The following is a 27,242-nucleotide window of genomic DNA, read 5'->3' on the forward strand; positions in this document are numbered from 1 at the left end:
GACTAAAGTGATCTATGAAAAGGTAGAAACATTAGATGCCCATACAGCTTCACTGCTTGGCTCCTAGGCCATAATACTATACTGCTGATTGGCTCAAACACCCTACACACAACTTGCATAACATATTCGACAGAGAATACAAGGGTTGATGCAGTAATCCTGCTGACATGATAAGCTGTTTGATCTATTTTCAGCAACCCCTGCTTTCCACACACCCACAGACATGCTATGTTATAGGATACCACAGAGAATAAGGCATGCATGGTAGATGCACTAGAGCCATAATCTATGAAGTAACTGTTGTGAGCGAGTGCAGTTCTTATGATAGAAGGGAAAAAAGAAAGAATTCAAGAAATATGAAACTATCGCTGCATTTTAAACAAGCAAAGGGCAGCACATAAGGACCTGCAATCATCAACAGCATGAAGCAGTGGAAAAATGAACAGGCGTGATTTTTCCATACAGCTGAAGGTTTCTCTTGACAAGAGGTTGTTTTCATTGTCTATTTATATCATGTATTCTTCTGGGAAGCAGCGAGGCTTCTTCATATACGCGAAAGAAAAAGAGCCTCAAATCCAAGCTTCTATTTAAGCAAACTTAAATTGTCAAATGATCATGCACCATCATGAAACATCAGAATGAATCTGTCTCACAGCTAAATCACTGCAATTGATTTTACCTCCCCACATTCATCACAAGTATCAATACTCATGCCTGTCCTCTTGTGGTCATGACTTTGGTGTATTTTTCTTTATCTCTGGAAGAGCAGTGAAGCTTTAGCAGAGTGCTAATGAGCCTCTTGTCACCTGAATAACACGGACAGGTGATTAAAGGGAAATAGGCAGAGGCAGGTGAGGAATACAAATGAGTTATTTCTCCTCAACAACAGTGTACTGCCCTCTTGGTGATGTTGCACGAAAAAGGCTTTACTGCAGAGTACAGTTGCCCTGCAGTACACTTCTTTCCCCTTATTCACAGACAGAAAGGCAGCAGTTCAGTCAGACTGGCTGAATTATCCATCCCTCCTCATTTGCTCACCTCTTTCCAGTGTCTGCACTCTCACACCCAAAGGGGAGTAGGAAAGGTGTCAGCACACTAGCAGAGTTGAGACTGCACCATCAATAGCAAAAAAAAAGGGGGGAGAGCAAAGAGACAAAATTCAATCGTAAGTCCCGACGAGGCTGAGCTACACAGAAACACCCCCGGAGACGTGGATCACATTTTACCCGCTGGTGCTCGTCAGCATGTTTAATTTGTGACCTGGCAACTTGGTTCTCCTGAGGGTGGAAGAAAGGAAAGGGCTGGTGCTCCACTCACAATACTATCTATTATATAAACATCACCTTCATTCACAATTATCGTTCAAGCTGAACAAAACCAGTACACCTAATTGAGCAGTGAAGTGGGTAAGCGGGTTATCTATCACTTGCTCAATCCTATATTCACATTCAGAATAAAATCAATATTTGATGGGGCGCTCTTTGTAATTTAGTACAAGAGCACTGAGATGAAATTGCAGTCGGTCTCCGCTTCAGTGTGTCTCAATTTTCTGGGTGTTTAGCAGTTCATCTCCACAGAACTAAACCCTTATAAATGATCTTAAAAGGCTCAGTAAATCACAGTCCAATCAAGTGGCTCATTACCCCTCTGTTCTGTGCTCTAACTTAACAACATGTGAAATATTAAGGCCGTATCCATCGGTCTCGTCGCAGCTTGTCCCTCACCTACTGTCTGTGCTGTACATAAAAATAACCCGGCACAGGGTTGAGATGTTTGAGATCAGAGCTGTAGTGATGGCAAGTCATGTTCATGCCCATAACATAAATTTCTCCTTTGCCACTATTTGTCACATATGAAATGTGATTTTCATCTAGTTATTTAAAGCCATCACTGAGAATTATAGCTTGTGGTTATTCATGAAGCTTTAGGTGATTAATGCTGCACTAGAATTGCAGCTACGACAGGATGCGGGAGGACACTGTGTCTTCTGTTGTATAATTTAAAGGTGTGATAAACTCTATATTTACGAGTCGAGTCACACACCAGAAGCAATGAACCACAAGCAGGAAAATCAGTCCTGCAATAAGTTTTTATTTTGTAAAGTGGAGGGATGTTATACTATACTTTAGCGGGTCATTCACTGCCGTGGTGCAGAATGCCAGTAGGTACTCGAGAGGAGGAGGAGGAGGCTGGAAAAAAAAGAGAAAAGAAATGAAAATGCTCACAGGGTGAGTAACCATCATATGATCAGTTGTTGCTATGGCAACTGATCCCAGCAGCCAGCCCTTGGAAAGTGAGTCACATGAGTGAATTGAAGGAGACAGGAAGCATACTGTGCATACATGTTGCCAGTTAGATGCGGTATACTTGCGAGTGAGAGAGGGAGGAGAGGGAAGTGGGTGTTTTGTGTGAGTCTTGTGATGGAGCAGAGATTATCCCGAGGTTAGCACGTACAGAAGGGTTAGACTGTCCTCCACATTTATTCCTTTTAAGGTTTCTAATCATAGGGTGGACTATGGTGCAAAGTAGTAGCAGCTGAGAATAAACACCTGAACTGTGAAGATCCAACATATATCTGGCTCTATGGGCATATTTTGGGTTTGTGATAGTTAATAAACTGTGACTGTATCCTTGTTTAACTCACAACTCCCAGACACAGGCAGACGATGTTACCAAGAGCATCTACCCGACCATGTTGTCATCATCCAGCAAACTACTGGAATGAAAACTAGAAGGTTGTGCAGCAGATCTGTCTACTGTATATGTGGTGGTGGGGGGCGAGCCACCCAGTGAGGCAGGAGAGCCACACGCAGAATAAATTACTCGTGTCAGAGAGAAAAATGACTCTGCCATCGTTTCACACCTATTTTAATTGTGGGTACACATTGACACGCCTGTTAGGTAAGGACCAAAGACAACTGAGCAGTGAACTGTGCCAGTTAACTTTAAAGAGTGTGGGGAAAAATCTGGCCCTATGCATTAATAATAATAATAATAATAATAATAATAATACGAAGACGAAGGCAATTTGCACATTAGCATATTCAGTCAGTTCCTTTGATCCATCTGATTAAAGGCTACCTGTGTGACGCCCCTATTATCTTAACATCCCGGGACCACTGCAGATGTTCGGATCAACTGCTGACGTGCGCACGAGCGGATGAGTCAAACCTGCGTCAGACACCGTCGTGACTTACCATAGTAATTTCTCCATCCTATTGGGGGGTGATTTATTCCACAACACAGCCATAACCACGTGGAAACCAGAAGCGTGAGCGGGTGTGTTTTTCAGATCTAGAGAACATTACATAGAGAGACAAACGGTTGCAATAAATTGTTACCTGCTCAAGTTAATGTGATTATAGGAGCCCAAACTTGTGGCAGGCGCCGAGCTCCTGCGTCAGACTTTACGCACCATGCGCCCTATGTGACTGGAAGCTGTGATTTTGCATCTCTTTACGCGCAGAGATGGTGCATACGGAGACCGTGCCTGAATGAAGCTAGTTTATCGTACGTTGGATGTATATTATCACAGTGAGTCGTTCTAACCGATTCTACACACAGCAAAAGGTAAGAAACGCAGTCCGGTAACCATTTTTGTGTTATTTATTAATGCATTCATGGTGTAGCTCTGAGACGAGTAAATGGTTTTGTATTGTCGCGATGCACTTGCACAGTTGCAAAAACATCCTACTTGAAGTCATTTAACAGAGAAGAGCGACAGCTTTCAACACATCACCTGACAAATGGTGGCTTCGCCGCGCCATTCACGGTGTGCGTCGTTTATTAATCCCCTGCGCTTGACGCTGTCGCGCCATGTGTGTCCAAATTTGACTCAAATGTAACAAATTCTGCGGGGAGGCGGATCATCTGCTGACTTACATCGGTGCCTTTTGCAATTCCGCATTTTTATTATAAGGTGATTGGTTTGACCTTGACAAGGTATCAGAGGTTATACCCACGTATAGAGTTACTTCTCGTGCTTATGACCACGGGCCTGTGTAAAACGTGCCTGAAGGATGCTTGAACATGGCCACACAGGTGATGTTCTGATCCCACCTTCTGCCTCTTTGTTGTTCAGGAGCGAATCAGTTTCGTGGTCCCTGCATGGCATCGTGCCATCTAACCAAATGCAACAGTGGCACCATCTTCTATCCAGAAATGACTCAAATCTAAGATCTGCAAGTGAGACAGTTTGTGATTGCTGCCTGATTGACAGTGCAACAGATCCCACAACAAACTGTCACCTTCAGTATTCCCACTCTCTCCTTCCCACTGTTCTGTCACAGTAGCTCTGTGTTATTTGCAGCCGTCCTTCAGGGCATATTATGTCTGTCCATTTGAGATGGTGAGAGGAGAGGCAGGCGACCACTGATGTTGCAGGGATGGGATTTCAATTTTGCAGGAAGAGCCATTGCTTAGCAACCACACTAGATAAAAGTGGAGCATATCTTTGTAGAGAACCTGCGCTGTTACATCATCAACACAAAACTGTCTGAGGAGAGTTGGGAATACAGTTCCAGGAAGAAGAAGCAGGAACAAGCATCTGCCTCTGAGGAGGCAGCCACACACACGAACCACAGGGGTCTATTGCCATCACTCCTTTGGAACACAATCATTTTTAAAGTCTGCAGCACATTATCCTTTGCATGAATGTTCTGTTTTCTCTGCAAGCACAATCATTTTTCAAAGTATTCTGAAAGAAACAAAAACAGTTCTTGTCACTTTGTTTCCCTCAGATGGTGATTGACAACTGAGTCATAATCTGTAACAGTGTCTTGCACTGTATGTGAAGTCCTGCTGTCTCTGTAATGCACCATCTGTGTCAGCACATACTGTGAAACCCAGAAAATTGCTGTGTACTGCTACAACAACATCGAAAACTTTCACCACACGCTATTAGTAGGTCACAGTGGCAATCCTATCTGCCATTTGTGTCTAACAGACCACCATCATCCCAACCCATAAGTAGAAATTAGGCCAGTTTGTTACTAACTATACCAAAATTTCCATTCGTTTGGAAAATAGGGCAAAAACATCATGTGGACATTCTTGCAGGGCTCCAGGTTGCAAGTGCCAAAACTGCAGCTGAGTCAAAAAATAATTTTGTTTTGCAAACATGCACACTGTTGTTTCACACCTCATTCAGAGAGTGTGTGATGATGAGTCAGTATTGTGCAGTTGTAGACCGCTGTGGGAAAGGTCACCGCTGTTCTGGGATCTGTTTCGAGCACTCAGCTTCCGAGCTGCTGCGTGTCGTGACTGCAGTTGAGGAATTTGATGTGCGTGCTACTGGTTCAGACTTTGGATGGGCTTAAGAGTCTGGCTGGCAACTATTCTTTGAGAAGTCGCTGTGAGTACAGGACCGGCTCTGATTTCAGTCGAGTGCATCTGTTTTTTAAGATTAGAAGTTTTGTCTTCAGATCAAATACCTCTGGCTTCTATTCTCTGTTCTTGAACTGCCAGAGTGAAAAGTCAGATAAAACTCATCCCACACAGCGAAACAACAGCAAAAGAGGGGGTAGGAGACAGGGCGGGTTGAGGGGGTTTGCGTTCAAGGTCTGTTTTCATTCATCCACTACTCCTTTAGCAGCTCTTTTGACATTTACAGCAAAGAGTAACTTTCTCAGTGTCTTCACGTGATTTTCACACCAGTCTTTGAAGGTCAAGCATGTCAGTTTGAGCTTTCATGCTTGCAACCACAAATTTACATTTTAATTTTAAAAGAATTAGGTTGCTGGTGTTTACTGGGTTTCCCACTGTGTTTTATAGCAGGAGTAGATCACAGACACAAAGACCACCCCTCGTCATGTGCAGTGCAGCTATTTCACTCAACACATTCGGTATAGTTTAAGGCAGATCTTCACTTATTTTACTCCCTTTTTTTAATTTTCATGATTTTTATATTTTTCTGATTGAATATCTGACTAAACTGCGGTCAATTTAGGAACGGAGGTGAAGGTAAACAAATTTTTGTGGGAAAGACCAGACTAACACCGGTACCATACCACTAATACTCAGATGCTTGAATCATCAGTGACTTATTATAACATACATACAAGCTGTTTTTTTTGTTTGTTTGTTTTTTACTTTCGCCCTCAGTTGATTACAAATGTAGCTGAGTTGCTTGAGCTGAGTTTTTCATTGTCAAAAAAGCTCAGGACATAATTACAGTAAAACAAGTGCTTGCCCTGTTACACCGTGTCTTTGTGGGGCTAACTGTGGAAAGATGACCCCACTAGATTTCAGACTAGTTCTGCTGCAAGCAAAGGTGTTGCAGGAATATGTAACAGTGGGCAAGTATTCGTGCTCTTGTTTGGTGGATGTGTCTGAAGTGTTAATGATCCTGTGCTGTGTTTCTATACTGCTTCTGCTTCCATAGAAAACCAAAACACGAAGTAAACAGGATGTTTAGTGCATAAATGTCCATCGTTGCATATGAGAGTGTAATGCTAAATTTGGGTTTGTTATTAAATTACTTAATATTTATAATAATATGACAGCTGGGATAGGCTAGGACCCTTGTATGAATGGATGGATAGGCTAATATTAGCACAATTCCAAGAGACTCACATCTTCTGGAAAAAAAGTAACGGGCCTCTGAAAAATTAACACAAGAAGTTATTACTGTGCTCGATCAGCATCAAAAATGTTAAAATAACATGTAGACAAGATTTTGAAGTAGTGCAATAAGAAGAAAAGTATACAGACACTAATAACTGATGAAATCTGCTCAGAGGCCTTAGTTTTACTGCTTTTTCTTGAAACCAGTAGTCACACAGACAGGCTTTATGCTGCTGGTCATCCTATTCACATGACCCAACTTTAGTAAAATGGGCCCTGCTGTGAAATGGATTGTGTTTCAATCTTTGTACCTCATTCACCATAATGAATTGGATTACTGAAATGCCTCATGGCTCTGAAGTGCTGCTGTTTTTAGAAACGTTTTGAGTTCTGGAAACTAGTTGAAGCAACATGCTTTATGTCACGTTCCATTAGTGTGGCTCCTGAATTGGGCTTGTGATGCTTTATAGGCCTGAAACTAGCTATTTTTTAACAGTAATTTTTCTTCTTTATATTCTTGAATTAATTGCATTTTTTTTTTTAAGAAAACCATGGTGCCAGTTTTAGCTTGATTCTGGCTGCAGTTCTGTACTGTATGATTTTCCTTCTGTAAAATCTTCATTGTGCAAAATTCACAAAAAACATTGCTTTAAAAAAAAAGAAGAAATAATGATGGATGAACAATTACCAGAAGGATTTTTGTACATAAAATATCATTATATCAATCATAATGAAAGGTTAGATTAAAACTTTGGGGTTTTTTTCTCTTTGCAGACCTACTAAACCACAAAGTTCATCCCCTGGAAACTTGCCAGCCTCCATCCATTCTCTCTCCTGGCTCTCATCTTCTTGCCTCTGTCAACGCCCCGGTCTCGCAGCCATGCCAAAGAATACCAAGGTGACTCAGCGGGAGCACAGCAATGAGCCGGTCACTGAGTCAGTGGCTGACCTGCTGTCTCTGGAGCACCCCATGGACTATAAGAGCAGTCAGATGAGTATGGGTCTAAGTCCTGGCTCTACTGCGCCAGTAAAGGCCCTGCTGCCTTCTCCTGACCCAGATGCAGAGGATGGCCGACCAGCATGGAACAACAAGTTGGAGTACATCCTGGCCCAGGTGGGCTTCTCTGTGGGTCTGGGGAACGTCTGGAGGTTTCCCTACTTGTGCCAGAAAAATGGTGGAGGTAAGTGGATGAATACATGAATTTGGTTTGTGTAACTACAGGGTGGGCCATTTATATGGATACACCGTAATAACATGGGAATGGTTGGTGATATTAAAGTCCTGTTTGTGGCACATTAGTATATGTAAGGGGGCAAACTCCTCAAGATGGGCGGTGACCATGGTGGCCATTTAGAAGTCGGCCATCTTGGATACAACTTTTGTTTTTTCAATAGGAAGAGGGCCATGTGACACATCAAACTTATTGGTAATGTCACAAGAAAAACAATGGTGTGCTTGGTTTCAATGTAACTTTAGTCTTTCATGAGTTATTTACAAGTTTCTGACCACTTATAAAATGTGTTCAATGTGCTGCCCATTGTGTTGGATTGTCAATGCAACCCTCTTCTTGGTGGGCGACCGTGGCTCAGGGGGTTGGGAAGCGTATCTGTAACCGGAAGGTCGCCGGTTCGATCCCCGGGCTGTCTGTCCTGGTCGTTGTGTCCTTGGGCAAGACACTTTACCCTACTGGCCAGATTGTTGGCCAGAGGGGCCGATGGCGCGATATGGCAGCCTCGCTTCTGTCAGTCTGCCGCAGGGCAGCTGTGGCTACAACCTCCACCAGTGTGTGAATGTTGTGTGTGGAGTGTGGCGTTGTAAAGCACTTTGGGTGCCTTTAAAAGCGCTATATAAATCCAATCCATTATTATTATTATTCTCCCACTCTTCACACACTGATAGCAACACTACAGGAATTTCTCCTTCGCCAGCACAGTACATCCGTAGTTTCAGGTGCTGCACATCTCGTCTCTTCACACCATAGACAATTGCCTTCAGATGACCCCAAAGATAAAAGTCTAAGGGGGTCAGATTGGGAGACATTGGGGGCCATTCAACTGACCCACAACGACCAATCCACTTTCCAGGAAACTGTTCATCTAGGAATGCTCGGACCTGGCACCCATAATGTGGTGGTGCACCATCTTGCTGGAAAAACTCATTGAACGTGCCAGCTTCAGTGCATAAAGAGGGAAACACATCATCATGTAGCAATTTCAAATATCCAGTGGCCTTGATGTTTCCATTGATGAAGAATGGACCCACTATCGTTGTGCCCCATATACCACACCAAACCATCACTTTTGTTGTTCCAACAGTCTTGGAGGGATCCATCCAATGTGGGTTAGTGTCAGACCAATAGCGGTGGTTTTGTTTGTTAACTTCACCATTCACATAAAAGTTTGCCTCATCACTGAACAAAATCTTCTGCGTGAACTGAGGGTCCTGTTCCAATTTTTGTTTTGCCCATTCTGCAAATTCTGTGTGCCGATCTGGGTCATCCTCGTTGAGATGCTGCAGTAGCTGGAGTTTGTAAGGGTGCCATTTGTGAGTAGCTAATATCCGCCGAAGGGATGTTCGACTAATGCCACTCTCCAGTGACATACGGCGAGTGCTACGCTGTGGGCTCTTGCTGAATGAAGCTAGGACAGCCACTGATGTTTCTTCATTAGTGACAGTTTTCTTGCGTCCACATTTTGGCAAATCCAACACTGAACCAGTTTCACGAAACTTAGCGAGCAGTTTGCTAACTGTAGCATGGGAGATGGGTGGTCTCGTAGGGTGTCTTGCATTGAAATCTGCTGCAATGACCCGGTTACTGCGTTCACCAGATATCCACACAATTTCGATCCGCTCCTCACGTGTTAACCTCTTCGACATGTCAATGGCTGTGAACAAAGAGAAACTTGTAAATAACTCATGAAAGAATAAAGTTACATTGAAACCAAGCACACCATTGTTTTTCCTGTGACATTACCAATAAGTTTGATGTGTCACATGGCCCTCTTCCTATTGAAAAAACAAAAGTTGTATCCAAGATGGCCGACTTCTAAATGGCCACCATGGTCACCACCCATCTTGAGGAGTTTGCCCCCTTACATATACTAATGTGCCACAAACAGGACTTTAATATCACCAACCATTCCCATGTTATTATGGTGTATCCATATAAATGGCCCACCCTGTAGTTTGCTGTCTCATAGAACTGGAATAAGTGGCCAGATGGGAGCAGTTAACAGCACTCACTGTTTTTATATTTTGTCCTTTCCTTAAGCATGGTATTTGTTTCCTCTCCACAGTCCTGCCTGGAAACTATTTGCTCAAATATGAGTTGAGTAACAAGGTTCACATTTAGTGATTGCCATAAAAGTTAATTTCCATCACATCACAGACAGAAAAATGTGAGTGATTTCAGCTAATTTAAGTCCCACCTAGTTAGGTAAGTTTATTTATTCAAGAAGTCTCATTAAGGTTAAGCTCTCTATTACAAGAGAGCTAAGAATAAATTACATGTACACAAGATCACAGTAATAAATCCCGTCACTCAAAACAGTCTCCACATTCAGACGCACGAACACAACAATCAAAACTCTCGTAAATATTGTTGAAGCTTTGAAGTCCCTATCTATCTTTCAGGTGTGTTGTAGCTTAATCCTGCGTACTCAGCACTAGAAAAAAGTGTGGGTAGGTGGATGGATATGGGTGCATGAATTTGGTTTGGCTGTCTGATAGAAGCAGAAAAACCTGAACATTTTTTGTGACCAAAGTTGGAGTAAATAATATTTGCTGGGTTAGGGTTTCACTTCCTATAAACAGGCCACCCATGGTGAACATTTATCCTTCAGGGTGCTGAGTAATGTTAACAGGAGGTGCCAAGCCAAGGCAGTTAAAGTGATTTTTTTTATTAGTTCTGTAAAATATTTCATTAAATAAGTGGCCAGATGGGAGTAGTTAACTTAACAGCACTCACTGATTTTCTTTTAACCTTTAAGCATTTGTTTGCTCTCCTCACTCCTGTCCATAACCCTGTGTGTGCCTGGAAACTATTTGCTCAAATATGCTCACGTTTGATGATTGACATAAATAATAATTCTACATTATTTGCTGTCATAAATCCCTCATTTCCATCACATCACAGAACGAAATATGCGTGTAATTTCAACTAATTTATCTCCTGTTTTTTCACTTAATTGGTTGAGTTTGTTCATTCAATAAATATCATTGAGTCTAAGATAAAGAGCACTGAGAAAAATTACACAAGATCACAGCAATAAAATTCATCCACATAACCACAATAATTAAAACTGTTATAAATGTTATTAATGCTTTAATGTGTCTCTGAGTAGCGAGTGTCTCTAACTTCAAGGTTTGCTGCAGCTCAGGCCTGCAATAAGGTACAAGAAATAGTACAAGTACAAGAATTCAGTCCAGAGCAGAAGGTGTCAGAGTCATTTGTTGTGGTTGCCTTGTTTTGGTTTAACTGCCTAGTTAGAAATTATCATTGCTGAGCAAGATATTCAGCATAAAGTGATGTAGGTCAAGCCACAGCTCTTCAGCAGATTTTAAGATTTTAATGCTGAGTGACAACTTAGCACATGGATAGGTCTTGTAACATCATATTTTTATATTATTTACAGATTTTTATATATATATATAATCATTATTGAATTTAATTGAATTCAATGTTATTTCTATAGCACTGATTCACAACAACAGTCACCGTATGACATTTTATGTTGTAGGGTTAAGACCCTAAAAAGCCAAAATGTAAAAGAAAACTAGTGGTTGGATGTGGTGGGGGTGCATATGCACACAGAGAGTGAAAAGGTGAAGAAGACATGCTCAGTGCATCCTGGGCAGCCTAAGCCTATCACAGCATAACTAGGGGAAGGTTCAGGGTCACCTGATACAGTCAAAACTATAAACTTTATCAAAAAGGAAAGTAAGCTTAAAAGTAGAGAGGGTGTCTGTCTCTTGAATCCAAACTGGGAGATGGTTCATAAGAAGAGGGGCCTGAAAGTCAAATGCTCTGTTTCCCATTCTTCTTTTAGAAACTCGAGGAAAAACCTACAGTGTAAGAACAAGGTGCTCTATTAGGATAATTATGGTATTGTGAGGTCTTTAACATATGATGATGCCTGATTATTCAAAAGTTTGTATGTGAGGAGATGGATTTTAAAAGACAGTCTGGATTGGGAGAAATACACTCACTCTCTCTGGTCCCAGTTACTACTCTCGCTGCAGTGTTCTGGATCAACAGAAGACTTTAATGACAACAATTGTAATAGTCCAGCCTAAAAAGTATTGACTAAATGAAGGATAGACGTTTATTGGTCAGGATGTGCTTGTAATGTCGAGCTGAGCTGGACAGTAAAAATATTGCTGCACAGAGTAAATAGTGTGCCTAATATTGAGCTTTGAGGGACACCATATAAGTCATCTGGGGAAGTGATTAAAAACAATTAGCAGCAAGAGTTTGAACACACAGACAAATGTGATTTTAATGAGCCGTTTGCTGTGACGATTGTTGCTTTTCATCTTGTGAACAGCAGCAGTTGTAACAGTTATTGTGTAAAGCTTTGCTGCTCTGACTGATACATCCTATTATCTTATTATAGGTTAGCTTCCAGGACTTGGGACAGACAAGACAGCAGCAGTGTTTCCTGTTGCATCTGACACACACACAGACGACATTAACCCAGTTCCTCTGCTGTAGTCAGAGGGACAGTCTCTTCAGTGTTTCTCAGATTTAGCCAATCCGTGCTGTCAGCAGCTACAAGACGAGGTCGTCTCCTCACCGAGACGAGGGAGCTCCGAGAGGTCTGGCATAATGTTGCGAGATCCTCCACTTTAGGCTTTGTTTGCTTTTGTAGCAGATTTCTCAGCCTTGTCTCTCAGGTAGCGTGATTTACTGGTATTATGATGAGATGAGATGGTGGCGATGACTGAAATGGAGGAAGTCGAAGAGTAAATATTAATTTCCTTGGCTTTCAGACATCGTGAGTGCTTTGTGTGGGAGGTGTGTGTAGAGAGGGTATTTGAAACGTGTGATAACAAAGCGAAATCTGAGTATGCGTGCATTTGCTCATATTAATCAGAGTGTGTGCATATTTGTGCACATTAATAAGTATCTGTCCCCGCTGACGCTTGACTTGGTGGGAGGTGCTGCATTGTCTTGTCTGGGCTTGTCCCCATGATAATGACAAGCTGTCTCTAATTCTTTTCCTTTATCAAGTTTTCCATCACTTTCTTAATATTTTGAGTCAAGCCTTTCATGACAAAGACACATTTTAGGCTTACGTATTTCACCTAGAACTAAATAATATTCATAATTAATTTGTGTTGTTGAGCTCATGCCTCATGGTGAAACCTACTATTTGCAATATGCTTGAGTTTGTCTTTGCAGAAAAAAATAATAAAACAACTCAAGTTTTAAATAATGTTTTGAATGTAGTCATACTTGGATTCATTTCAACACAATTTAACTGTTTTCTCTTATAATCAAATGCAGGATAAACTCATATCATCACCGCAGTGTTCAGCAAATATCACTCAGTTCTTTAAATTTGCAAATAGGGACTACCATTTGCCAACACACTTAAATATATACGAGATACAGGAAAATACATTTGTAACAAATTTAAAAAAGGTACAGTAAAGCATAAGTTTTACTACTAAAGTATTAAAACTTATGCTTTAGTGTACCTTGGCACTGATTCTCAGAGTCTCTTGAACTCTACAGGAGGCGTGAAACACTTCCGAAAGACATTTCCTCCTTTGGCATTGTGATGATGTGGAGCAAAGTGCTGGCTGGCAAGTTGGTTTAAAGTCTCCCACAGGTGGTCATACAAAACCAGCATGAATGAATGTTAAGTGTTTAACTGTGTGGAAGCATTTACATTCATTGTGTTTGTGGATGTTTATATTTAGCTTTTACTTCAAACAGTTTCTCTTTTTATATTAAGAAAGAAATCGGTACCATATTACCTGCACCAAGAACCTGCTCATGAAGACCCATATCCCTAAATATGGGGTTTCTAGTGTGTTCTTCATATATAGTGGTTTGATATCTTGTCAAAAGCATATAAATAGTGTGGATTATCACTGGTTTGGCTCAGGTGAAATGTATGTAAGGAAAAACAAAAGCTAAAGCAGTCATCTCGGCTGTTTTTTTTTTTTTATCTCGCCACATTTTCCTTGTTCCGTGTGTCTGCTGCCCGACATAGACATCAAAAAGAGCTCAGCACATTAGCCACTTCTCCACGCCACTGTGTAACACGACACTGTGTTCTTGTCTTTGTTCCCTTTGTCTGCTGCTACCTCTAATAGCCACTTCTGATGTTATCAGAAATTTTATTTGAGTCAAACGTCACCGGCGTTTGTTTTTAGTCTGAAAACAGGCTGCTCTCTCTAGCTTTCCATCGCTGCCCATCCTCTACAGCTTTGAATGGTTTTGTCACCATGGTGCCCCTTTATTTCTTGACGTAAGCATGACTGGACGTGACTTGTTTTCTGTGAGTGCCTGCTGCTCTCCCCGCATCGCTCCCCCTTTGTGAAAATGGAAATGGTGATATCAGACAGAATGAATGGAAGTTAAAAATGAGGAGTGAGAGGAAGAAAAAGAAATTGTGAGGGGCATTGAAGATGAAAAGAATAGATTCCAAAAATAGGATCCAAGAAAAGAAGAGAGAAAAATTTAACAACATCCCCTCTGCTGCTTTGAGCTTTTGTCCTTCGCTGTGCATAGATTTAAAAAACACACAAAAGAATCTGTGATGTTGCAGTCAATTATCCTCCCCCTGCTCTTTCTCTGTCTCTCTCAGGTGCATACCTGGTGCCATACTTGATTCTTCTCATCCTCATTGGCATCCCACTGTTCTTCCTTGAGCTGGCGGTGGGTCAGAGGATCAGGCGTGGCAGCATTGGTGTGTGGAACTACGTCTACCCAAGGCTGGGCGGCATCGGGGTTTCCAGCCTGATGGTAAGTGGGTTATGTTGCTTAACATGACCTCCGATTCACACTCAGTTTACATGTGATAAGTAATGACTTCACTGATGCCTGTCACTTTTAACTTGCAACCATGTTAGTGGCTCTGTGAGGACATATTGACGTCAACAACACCTCCCTAGAAATGTTACTGCATGTAGGGTTGACGCAGGCCACAAATATTGTGATTGGTGTGTTGGCGATTCCTTCTGTGCTTTTACCCTTTCACTGCAGTTTTTGAATTTATCAGTGAGAGACTAACAACCAAAGCCTCATTACAAAGATTAATAATCATAGTAGCAAAATAAAGGCTCAGAAATGTCAGCAGATTCCTGGAGAAAGGTTGCTGAAACAGAATGGATGTGTGGAAAAACATTCCAGCGTTTTATTTGTTTCATGTCTGGCACTGCAAATAAAACATGACCACAGACTAATTAACATATAATGCACAGGGGCAATGACGTCGGCCACTGAAATCGGTTACGTTGTAGGCTTTACAAAGATACCCCGCAGAAGTCAAAATCGGGACTCAGTGGTAATCCATCCAGTAATTATGTGGACATTTCAGGTCAAGCCACAAATGTCTCTGTCACGGTGGCAATAAAAGAAAAATCAGAGGGGCCGTTCTGGTGAGTTCATGAATGCCTGTATGAAATTTCATGAATTATTCATTTTTATTAAATTCACAAGGTCATGATTTTCTCAGTTTTTCTGCCATGAAAGACTTACACTTGTATCCAACATGAAGTCCACTCTATTAAAATGAATAAATATAAATAGATAATACTTGTGCTTCTCTCTCTAAATTAACCCAATTAAATAAACATTTCACTGCCTAACCACTGGACCAATGCAAATTTATTTATGAGCAACTAAGATTTGATGTTTTACTGTTAGTGGAAAATTTGGTGACATATTTTTTTCACCTCGTAGTGACTCACCAGACTGTAAAACAATAAATAACAGATGATATTCCAATCTAATGGTCATTTTATGATATCTGAGTTGATCTTTTTTTTTTTTTTTAATTATTATTCATTTTACTCAATTATACATCCATAAAAAACCAATGATTAATAAAGGCAGTGAGCCTTATTTATGGCTGCTTTATTTAAATGCAATTGAGTATTGTGCTGCTTTTGCATCATGATTGAAACAGCCTGTGAAGACATACAAATGCGTTTAAGACCAAGATCCACTTTATACAACTGTGTTGAAGAATGATTTTCATCACTTTAAATGCTCATTGTTCTCTAAGACTACAGACATGCTGTGCCGGACTCCCTCTGCCTGCTCATATTACATGCAAAGATCAGCGCCGATCGCTGTCACAAACTATTCCCAGCAGCAGCAGCAGAAGTAGTGACCCATCAGTACTACCAGCTTAAAATATAGCCAGTCAGCAAATGAGTCTGTCGGTCTTTCTGTTTGACTCTCTTCCTGATAGTGATTTCATCCATCCAGTGCAAAGGCGGAGATGGAAAGACCTGGCCCGAGGCAATGAGGCGTGTGGCAGCTCGGATATGGCAGAGGGAGATCAGGAGCTATAAATACCTCCTCATAGAGGACCCGAGCTTTAGCTGCTGAGAGCAAACAGCTCAATAATTTATATGCACTCTAATTTAAGCTGTGTGCTTTGCATCTACGCCATGACTCAAGAAAAAGAGTCATGGCATAAACAATCTGGATTTGTGTGATTTGTTTTTCACAATGTTAAGTGTTGCTGTTTTCCTCTTATTTTTCTTCAGGTTTGCGGTTTTGTGGGCCTCTATTATAACGTGATTATTGGCTGGAGTATCTTCTACTTCTTCCAGTCTTTTCAGTATCCACTGCCTTGGGCTGAATGCCCCATCCACAGAAATGGAACTCAAGCCGGTGAGTGAACAGCACAGTCCACTAAATCACTAAACAGCTGCAAAAGGTTGAACATAAACGCACAGCAGAAAACAAATGTCCACATGAATGCTATTTTGTTTTATGCCCCATGACACAGAGTACAGAAAAATAAATAAATACTACAGTTTCCAACGAGGTAATTTCATATTCAGTAATTATAGCAGGAGATGCAAACGCTGCACATAGCAGGATGCCTTTGCATTGAAGCAGCTTTCTGCTGTGGCTCTGTGGTCAAGCAGGAGTGTTTCGGCAGGCATCTAGCAAATAAGTGTTTGCGCTGTCTCTATTGCTGGGCCGGCCCTGCGCTTAATGCTACATGGCAGCTCTGTTGCGGCACTTGTCAGACCGCATGACCCGTCTGAGGGTCAGTAGTTCTAATGGCTGGCAGCTGGTAGTCTTTGGGGCACACGCAGGTTCTGGCAGAAGAAAAGGCATCAACTTTCATTAGCATGAGAGGGCAGGATCCTGACTCTGCTCATGGTTGTAAAATCAGTGGGCATGTAGTGATGTTAACTATTTCCAAAGGTGGAAAGCATTGTAACTAAGCAGGTTTACATAAATAAATGCGATTTAACTTATTTCTACTTTATTTTCCATTTTACTGCAACAGAGTATCAACATAGCTATATTTGTATGTTTTTTTTTAAATATTTTGTAAAAAAGGAAAATTATAAACATATAGTGATGATTTTCACTGTCAAATAATCTCCTGATTATTATTTTCTAAATGACCCATTTTGTTCTCAAAGTGTGAAGAAAGAGGTTTTAATAGGATTTCATAGTTTTGAACAGCTGGAACCCGTAAATGTTTTCTGTTCTTTAAGCAGTTGCTAATTAATTTATGCCAGCTGACTAATCATTACCTTACAGGTTTTTTTTTTCACTTCTGTTCCTAATTAACAGGCCATTTTAAAACACTTTTTGTCACTTTTTGCATGAATGTGTGTGTGTTTGTGTGGTTTGGGGGTGGGGGGATGAAACAAAGGTCAGCTGGCCAGGAATCAAACTGCAGACACCACAGTTATGTGGCGTGTGCACATAAACCATCAGGTTATCGGCATCTTCAATTTATTTTTTTGAGTTGTTTTCATTCATTAAAAGAGTTTTACCATGAAATAACTGTTATTTTTTGTAGCTACTGCTACTAAATTTCCATTTCTGGCCTTTTGCAAATGATTTTATTTAAGATAAAACATTAAAGAATCTGTCAGGTTTTCTATTCTAAAAGTACACTGGATGCATTTAATTATCGGTGTGCTTCTCCCTCCCCGTCTTCCCGTTTGTTGCTGTTACAGTTGTGGAGCCAGAATGTGAGAAGAGCTCAGCCACCACTTACTTCTGGTACCGCCAGGCTCTTAACATCACCAGTAGCATCGACGACACTGGAGGTCTGAATTGGAAAATGACCCTGTCCCTGCTGGTGGCCTGGATCATGGTCTGCCTGGCTGTCATTAAGGGCATCCAGTCCTCTGGAAAGGTACAGGGTTCCACTGAGTTAACAAAACAAGGCTTAAACCTGCTAACTATTGAAATTAGGATTCTGATTTCAGTCATACACAACACAGACCCAGAATAAAGCCCACAAATAATTTGAAAAAAACAACAACTTGAAATTTCTATTTTTATTCAGTGATTCATCCTCATCAGAGAATGTTTGGGGTTGTTTTTTAGGCGAAGGTAAGATGCTAAGCCTCTTGTCGGCACTTGTCTATTTTGGGATCTCATCCATATTATGGAAGAAAGGAACATGCAACATTAATAAAGTTAAACTGAACCAAACAGAAAGTGTTTCAGGATGCAGATGGAAAATTCTTAGTTTGGCAACAACTGCAACAACATCCTGTAATCTTGATCCAGGGAATGAGTCATACGCAACAGCAGCATCCAGCCCAGCGTCTCAGTAGGAAAAAGCACAACAAAGAGCTGATCGCCAAGTTCTGACACACTATTTTAAACCCTAAACTTGGTGATCTAATTATCATAGCCAGTTCTGTAGCGATTCCCTGAAATGCTGCAGGGAGAAATATTTTACTTTAGGAATTCATCTTCATGTTTCAGTCCACAGATTCAGTGCCAAGCAAACACAAAACACTGTGTGTGTGTGTGTGTGTGTGTGTGTGTGTGTGTGTGTGTGTGTGTGTGTGTGTGTGTGTGTGTGTGTGTGTGTGTGTGTGTGTGTGTGTCTTTGCACATCTTCCTCTATGTGTAAGACCTCTTAATGCATATCCATGGAAACACAGTGTTAATGTACTTGACTTTCTCTCTTAGGTGATGTACTTCAGCTCTCTTTTCCCATATGTGGTGCTGTTCTGTTTTCTGGTGCGAGGTTTGATGCTGAAGGGAGCAGTGGATGGCATCGCTCACATGTTCACCCCTAAGGTGAGGGACAGTCAGAGTTCATTTGACCACATAAAAAAAGGGAACATTTTCAGAATGTATTTATGTTGAACTACAGACTAAAATCTGAAGCTTTCTCCTCTCAAGCTGCTGACAAGTGACACTCTAAGTGACATTTGGTTCACCAGGCTGTTCAGCCATGTGTGGCTGATGGTTTTAGCATCACGTACTCAGATCCTCTCACAGGAAAATGTCACGAATGCCCATCACTTGTTCTGTGTTGGGTTGATGGCTCCCTCTAGTGGTGAAAGTTTATGACAGCAAAGTGCTTTGTAGTACCGCCAGTTCGGTGTTGATAAAATTATTCAAAAATAGCCAGAATAGGTAGTGGAAAAGGAAAAGTGAAAAGTATGATCAGCATCCTTACTTATTGTGGAAGAAAATGCATTTACATTATTATGTCCTTTGTATGATCACGTAATGTGCATTAATTTGGGGACTGATTAGCTCCAAAATGAATATTATAGGAGAGTAGTAGAGAATACGCTTCATTAGAGCTGAGATGTATGCAGCATTCACCCATTCATACACGTACATTCACTGCTTTCTATCTGACATTCACACACGTTCATACTCCAATCAACAAATAAGTATCATTCCCAAGGACACTTATTCGTTCACTGGAGGACATGCAGCAGGGATCAAACCACTAACCTTCAATTAGTAGATGACCTGCTTCTGACTTATAGCCGCCTCATACATAAGCACATCCACTTTTCTCAAACTATGGCAACAGATACGTACAACTGATTTAAGAAAACTCTCTGTAGAGGTTTCATAGTGTTCAAGTACAGTGTGGCTGCTGTGTTAACTTTTTGAATGGCCAATTTAGACTTTATCCCACATAACATGGTCAAAAATCTGGGATAAAAAATTCCAAGCAGACTTCATATTCATCATTACAGGGTAACCACATGCACCGGGAAAAGATAGTGTAGTCAGTTCATGTATTTATCTTATGGAGCTGGACATGTTCATTTAAATCATCCAATGAAAACACGTGATATGTTAAATATATGAAATAATAATATTCTGGAGATTTTTAGAATAAATATAAAATATTATCTAAACTTTACAATCTTTTCCTCTTTTTCTCTCTCCAGCTGGAGAAGATGTTGGAACCACAGGTGTGGAGAGAAGCAGCTACGCAGGTCTTCTTTGCCCTCGGACTGGGCTTTGGCGGCGTCATCGCTTTCTCTAGTTACAACAAGCGAGACAATAACTGCCACTTTGATGCAGCACTGGTTTCCATCATCAACTTTCTTACCTCCATCCTGGCCACTTTGGTAGTGTTCGCTGTGCTGGGGTTCAAGGCCAATGTCATGAACGAGAAGTGTGTCGTCGAGTAAGTGCGTCGCACTGAAGCAAATGCAACCTCAGCAATCTCAGATAGAAAACTAACATGTTTTTCTTCTTTACATCTCCAACCCATGTGCAGGAATGCAGAGAAGATCCTGGGCTACTTAAACACAGGTGTGCTGAGCAGAGAGCTCATCCCTCCTCACATCAACTTCTCCCACCTGTCTTCCCAGGACTACGCAGAAATGTACGCAGTTATAAAGACAGTGAAGGAGGAGAACTTTGCCCAGCTGGGCCTGGATCCCTGTATCCTGGAGGATGAACTGAACAAGGTCAGCGGGAATAAATCTTCGAGGCAGAGATGATCATCTGATTGTATATCTGAATGAAATACACGAAGGATAGTTTAGAGATTAGAGAAAGGTGGCTGCAGGTAAAGGTAAATTATTATTAAGGAGACCAAATAATCCTTTTATGTTGTTAGCCAGAGACAAATTTGGGTTAGCGTTACCATTGAGAGTAAATGTACTTTATTATGTTATTATATAATGAGTATAAAGTAGCTGGGTTGTTATGAGCTGCTTAATAACCTTCAGGTTGTGATTTTATTTCATGATCAGTGACTGTTGTGATTAACTCTCTTTTTGGTGCCAAACCCATTTTACAAGCACTTTTAAAGTGACCATAACTCCATTGCCATTTGTGCTAGAGACAAAATGCAGCAATATTCAATGTATCATCGTAGCTCAAAGCATTCACAAGGTACTGCTGTCTTCAAATGGTTCCCTAAATATGAGAATTGTTTTGTAATTTTACAGCCAAAAATGACAAAATAAGTCCAGGCAGTCTGTGTGATACTTGGGTGATAAAGCGTACAGAATACAGCAGATTATTTAGTTTTGTTGGATCATTGTGGGTTTTCAGGTCTCTACAGGCATTCATTTGGTGTAAGTGGATACAAATAAATATTGCTTTGCAGTTAGTTTAGGCTATGAGTTGCACTCTGGAGAGTACCCTGATGCCACTACATGGTTACCTGTGAATCACTGGTTTTGAGCATGTTTAGCCTGATCCCCTGAGCTCAAACCAGTATGTTACCTTGCCTCCCCAGCTGCACCGGTTTAATTTAAACCCTCAAATTCATCTTGCTACTCCTTACTTTACAGATGATTTCCACGCTAGCTTGAAAATGACCTTGTTAGATTGAGTCCAGAGGCTATAACTTTCTCAGAGAGACGATAACTCATCTCTGTGTTATGCTAATATGCTCATAACCTGCCTGGCTACCCCTGTGTAGTCTCTAATGTTGTTAAAGCTTTCCAGTGTGCCTCTTACTAGTTAAGATCACTGAGTGGCCCCTGGAAATATTTTCAAGAGCAATTGCCTTGCATAATTTGATTGTTGGTCTCTGTTATGTTGTAATTTTAAGCATAATGCACTATCCCGCTCAAAGTGCATCTTTATGAACTCTTTATAAATCGCCTTCATGGCTACACTGCATAAATAATGTTAAGTGGGCGATATCTCTCCATCTTCTAGGCAGTTCAGGGCACCGGTCTGGCGTTCATCGCCTTCACAGAGGCCATGACTCACTTCCCTGCCAGTCCCTTTTGGTCCGTCATGTTCTTTTTCATGCTGATCAACTTGGGCCTGGGAAGCATGATCGGCACCATGACCGGCATCACCACACCCATACTGGATGCCTTCAAGATCCGCAAAGAGATTCTGTGTGGTAGGTGCTGATTCTGCTTATATTCTTCTTCTATCCTTTGATGATTCTAACTCAATATTTCCTCTTGCCTCCCTCAGTGGTTTGTTGTATCATAGCCTTCCTGTTGGGGTTACTGTTCGTGCTGCGTTCAGGGAATTACTTTGTGGCAATGTTTGATGACTACTCTGCTGGTTTGCCCCTCATTGTGGTGGTGATCCTGGAGAACATCTCTGTAGCCTGGATCTATGGAACTAAGAGGTAATTTGCGCAGATATGCAAAATGAAGACTAGACCCTCATACTACAGCACAGTCATTCTTTCATTCACAAGAAAACATTCACCAAAAAACTCAATATTTTCCCCGTTTTACTCAGGGTATATTTGTTGAGACATCTTTTCTACCTTGTTACAGGTTTATGCAGGACCTGGAGGACATGCTTGGGTTCAGGCCATACTCCTTCTACTTCTACATGTGGAAGTTTGTGTCCCCTGCTGTCTTGGTGTTGCTCATCTGTGCCACTGTTATCGAGATGGCCGTTAGTCCTGCAGGATACAATGCCTGGGTAGAAGCTGAGGTCAGTAATCAGAAGCACTGAAGTTTCTTGACTGAGAAACATTTGACCAAATCCTCCCTTCTTGCAATTTTCTCTCCTCACCTCTTCTCATCTCTCTCTTCGTTTCATTTGATTTTGTCGGCCATCCTCATTGAATTCTTTTGGTTTCAGGGCTCGGACCGTTTCCAAAGTTATCCTCCCTGGGCTTTAGCCATGGCCTATGCCCTCATTGTCGTTGCCATGCTGCCTTTACCCATCGTCTTCATCGCCCGCCACTTCAGCCTAATCTCAGATGGCTCCAACAAGCTCTCCGTCTCCTACCGTAAAGGTATGATGAAGGACATCTCCAACCTGGAAGAGCAGGACGAACAGCGTTTCATCCTCAGCAAGAACCCCAGCGAGGCTCCCTCTCCCATGCCTGCCCACCGCGCTTACCTGGGCCCCGGTGGCACCCAAGAGATGACCAACACCAACTACGGCACCAGCACCAAGACGGGCTACCAAAACATCGGCTCGCCCGAGTCTGAGCTATGATCCACTGACGTAAAAAGTCCCTCCATTAAACCCCGGCCCTGCTTACAGAGAGGGAGGCAGTGGGAGTGAAAAAGGGAGAGAAAATTCACTTGCAGCATTCATCACACCTTAACCCCCAGAGCAAAATCCCTCTATTCCCCTCATTCTGCTCCATTACCCTTCACCTATGTTTCTCATCGTCTTGTGCTGCTAATTGCATGTCAGTCTCAGCCATGATGAAGAGCTCATGAGAACGTGAGACCAAACAGATATGACAACCATCTCCATCTGCCAGGAGATGGGGCGGAAAAAGAGCCAAATGAAATATAGAAGAGTCCAAAGGCTTTGTCGGGTAACGAGCTCTGGTTGAGGTTAAGGTTTTTTGTAATGCTAACATAATTTACATTGTAGTGAACTGTAATGTGTGTTCATCAGTTCATGCTTCTTTTAGTTCACCTGGAAAGGATTGTTATTTGTGGGGATAGGATGGAAGGAGATGGAAGAAAAGCACTCATCTTGTCCTGATCTGCATCACAGTATGAGAAGATTTCTTATCTAGAAAATGTGTCAATAACAAAACAGTATCTAACAATTGATTCCAATAGCGTAACAGTGTTACAAGCACATTATATCTTTAAGTTTATTGTGCCTATCACACATCAGCAATAATAACCAGTCACAATAGTGTCTTCATTCAAATGTGGATCTCCTTCTATCTTGTTTTTCCCCCACTGATGTAGAATACTGTACATATATGTCGTGCAATAGTTTGAGATGTCACCGTAAATTGTGCATATACACTGCAATAGTGCAAGTCAAGGGGCGGCGTTTTGCCTCCTCATGCCATGAACACAGAAGCACAGGCGCCTGCTATCGTTAGAGCATCTCTGAGCCTTAACACAGAGCAGCACTTTCCTTTCAAAGGATCCTTCTCCTCAGCAAGCACTTCCCACTGTCTCTGTGCAGCTCCAGACCTAGATGGCAAAGACAAAGCTTTTCCATTTTAATCAACTGTTTTAATCATGCTGTTTTAATTAAAGCCTTAGAAGGGCAGCAGCGGCAATGCACGAGCAAGAATAAGCACGGCGACGTGTGTTTGATCAGAGGGCAGCTTCATGCTTGTCTGTCTCATTGTCAGAAAAGCGAATGCAGAGGAGGAATTGGAAATGTGAGTTTCGTCTTCGTGTGCACGTCCAGATGCGCATGTGTAATTGTGCATGCACAAATGTGTTGTCTACCACTGAATGAGAGCTGCTGGTGACCCTGCCTGTTTAAAAATAGAGCTGCGTTGCCCAGGGGAAGCCGTGGCAACACACCATAGATACAGATCCTCTTGTGATGTGGAGGAGGAAGAGGAGAGCAGACACCTCGCTCTGTCTGCTCCACCTGCACGGCTGTTTGCTCGGTTGAACAGACGAGACATTTTACGGTTGATGCCCTTCAAGAATATGTTTCTGATGTTATACCTGTACATTGAATAACAGGTTCACTGCCATGCTGTGCTGTGGATTAATCATATGTCATCCCTGAGTGGATGGTATTTTATGTTCCAACTGAATTGTACATTCCTCGAATTGTGACCACTCCATAGAGATATAATTTCACAAGCACCACAAACTACACCTCGATGTCTTTTTCTGTGATCTGAGGTGTGAGAGTGAAACCTTTTTTTATTTATTTTATTGTGTAATCTCAAATCATAGCACATTTTTAGAATTATAATGTGGATATGTACTCTGATATAAATGTTTGCAGTGAGTGGTAATACATGGTTTTCACCACTGGGTGACTCTGCTGGCCACCAGAGGAGCCAATGACACTGTCCTGTGGCCCCTCCCTGAAACAACACCAGTACTTGAGACTGAACAGATGTAGTGTGAAGCACAGTCAGCCACATTGTTCGGTGCCTGAACAGATTCTGTGTTGTCTGTTTGCCTTAGGCTTTATGGGGGGTTTTTTCCCCTTGATTATTTTATTATTTTATTATGTAGAGTTTTCACCAATGTTCCATCATATTAATTTGCACTTTAATTAGGGGGAGACCCTGGAGTTGTTTGTTAAGCACACATGTAAAAAAGAAAAGAGAGCAAAGTAAATATAGGGGCCAAATAGTTTAAGATGACAAGGCTCAAAAGAAATGCATGACAAGGCAAAAACATCTAGTCCGCTGTATCTTCTAAAAGACATTTATCTTTGAGTGCAAAATGATAGTATTTTAAATCTCATCATCTGGCATCTTGTCAAAAGTACTATGTAAAATTTTGCCCTGTCATCCCTTTGTGGTAGCCAGTAGCAGAGAGGTCTTATTACCCTGCATCCTATTTTGCTAAGCAATCCCTATGATACGATGGCCAGTACCCCCTACAGCATGGCTCTTGCTTTTAGTTGATGACCTACAATGGCTGTGATGCATTGCTTGGGACCGACTGGTATTAAGACAATACAGCTCAAATCTATTGCCCTGTCTCTCAAATGATGCTTCGTCTTTCATTCATAGAAACCTCTGTCCATGATGAAAATGAAAGAGTTTAATGAGTGAAAGTCTGCATTAAAGGAAACATGATATAGGGGATAAAAAAAGATACAAGTTACAAAAGAGTAGTATTAACATCTGTAGATGCAACTTAACTTTGCTAAAATGCAGCTGACAGGGCCTCCTGTAAAAACTGTGCATGAGAACTATATGTGATGCAAATGGCACTTAAGCTGAGGTAAAGACACTTAACCTGTACTTAACCTGTATTTTAAAAAAGCAGTTTTGGTTTGGATAAAGCACACTTTGGGTAAGCACAAAATAATTTTATGTCTAAATAAGCAACAAAATCATTGCGAATGAAAAGGGTGATGAAACTTAAACATCATGTCAGTAATATAGCTGTGATTGCTGCATCCTGCAAGACTCCACTAAAGCATAAAGCTGCACACTGAAATACATCCTCATAAAAAATTAAACTGCACTATAAGTCTACAAAAGCACCTGAAGCTACAAAGTGATATGCACAATACATAGATAACAATGTTGAACTAATGCTAATGCAGTGGGTCCTATATGAAGAAAGCACAACAGCAGGCAAGCTTATATTTTTCTCTACAATTAGCAGCGATCAGCGCTACTGGCTGCAGAGTGGCCGTAATATGACAAAGCACAGCTGAGATTCCCTCTAACAATAAAAATCACTGAAACTCTGCAGCAAAGTGGGAAAATGTCTTCTCTGGTCCAAACCTAGCCTGGATACAGGTATCGATTTCTTACAGAAAACAAAGATTCCAACTCCAGGGTCTCTTTTGTCTACGTGTTAACGAGGTTAACTCAGTTCAGTTACTAAGATGAACTTCCCAATAGCAACGTAAAAGTACATTTATTTAACCGTGCAGATAATCTTTATGTGACCAGCCATAGTTATATTTATAGTATTTAAGACAGTGTATTTACTCTGTACTTATCGATGTACATTCTGATAAATTCACACTGAATATCTATAGTAAGAGTGACAGGGTGTATACTTGAGCTGTAAATAATAAATGTATATTTTGAGATATTTTTTGATTTTTTGTACTGTCAGTGGTGTTACTTTGGTGTCTGTTGGTTTCTGGTGTTTCTGTGTGGTCGTTCTCGAAACTTAGCCGAGTGACTGTGCATATGTGTATGTATATATCAGCGTGTGTATGTGAGTGTATGTGAGCGAGTGAGCGTGTTTAAAGTAAAGGTATATGTAGCTTTTTGGTGTTTAAATGTGTGTTTTTCGCCTCTCTCAGTGTTGTGTGCTGCTGACCTAATCCAGTAGATAAAATCCTGATGTTACAGTCAGCTGGGACCACTGATGTAAGCAATCTCTATTCTGTGTTTCTCACTGGAACTGCGGTGGCTTCCAGCACTAAACTGGCAAAACACAAATCAAGATGAAATGTCTGTCTACAAGAAAGAAGACAGAAACTTTCATTTGTTGGTTGAAGAGCATTCAGATCTGTACAAACATGATGGAGGGAACAGGAAATTAAAATAACCACTTTTATTAAACAGACCATGATGTGCGTCTCATTTGTTCTGTTGTTTATGCTGAAATGACTTAACACATTATGTTTATAATCTATAGATTCAATAACGGCAAAAGTTTTGTTCAGAATAAATTAGATTGTAGTGATGGGTGAAGGAAAAAACAATATTATAGACTTGTGAGGCTGCTATCTGTCGAAATGCATATCCTGTGTCATTGATCATCCGCACCACGCATTTAAAAGTTAATATCGCTCATATTTGGCTTTGCGGTATGCATATCGAGGTAGATTTTTTCCCATCCGTGTACAGTTACTGTGGCTTAAATG

At 41.2% G+C, this 27,242-nt stretch overlaps 1 protein-coding gene across 1 annotated transcript; it reads left to right on the forward strand.

Moving 5' to 3' along the window:
• The first annotated feature begins 3,261 nt into the window (after positions 1–3,261).
• slc6a17 (solute carrier family 6 member 17) lies at positions 3,262–26,941 on the forward strand. Its single transcript, XM_084916819.1, has 12 exons — positions 3,262–3,570; positions 7,339–7,745; positions 14,386–14,543; positions 16,298–16,424; positions 17,741–17,922; positions 18,714–18,824; positions 19,946–20,187; positions 20,281–20,473; positions 21,681–21,873; positions 21,951–22,110; positions 22,265–22,427; positions 22,578–26,941. Exons 2-12 carry the CDS (start codon positions 7,445–7,447, stop codon positions 22,938–22,940), a joined length of 2,193 nt encoding a protein of 730 aa, XP_084772945.1. The 5' UTR covers positions 3,262–3,570; positions 7,339–7,444; the 3' UTR covers positions 22,941–26,941.
• Positions 26,942–27,242: the final 301 nt, after the last annotated feature.

This window comes from Perissodus microlepis, chromosome 20, assembly GCF_051167445.1.
Source record: "Perissodus microlepis isolate ML-2025 ecotype Zambia chromosome 20, ASM5116744v1, whole genome shotgun sequence".
NCBI classification, from domain to species: domain Eukaryota; kingdom Metazoa; phylum Chordata; class Actinopteri; order Cichliformes; family Cichlidae; genus Perissodus; species Perissodus microlepis.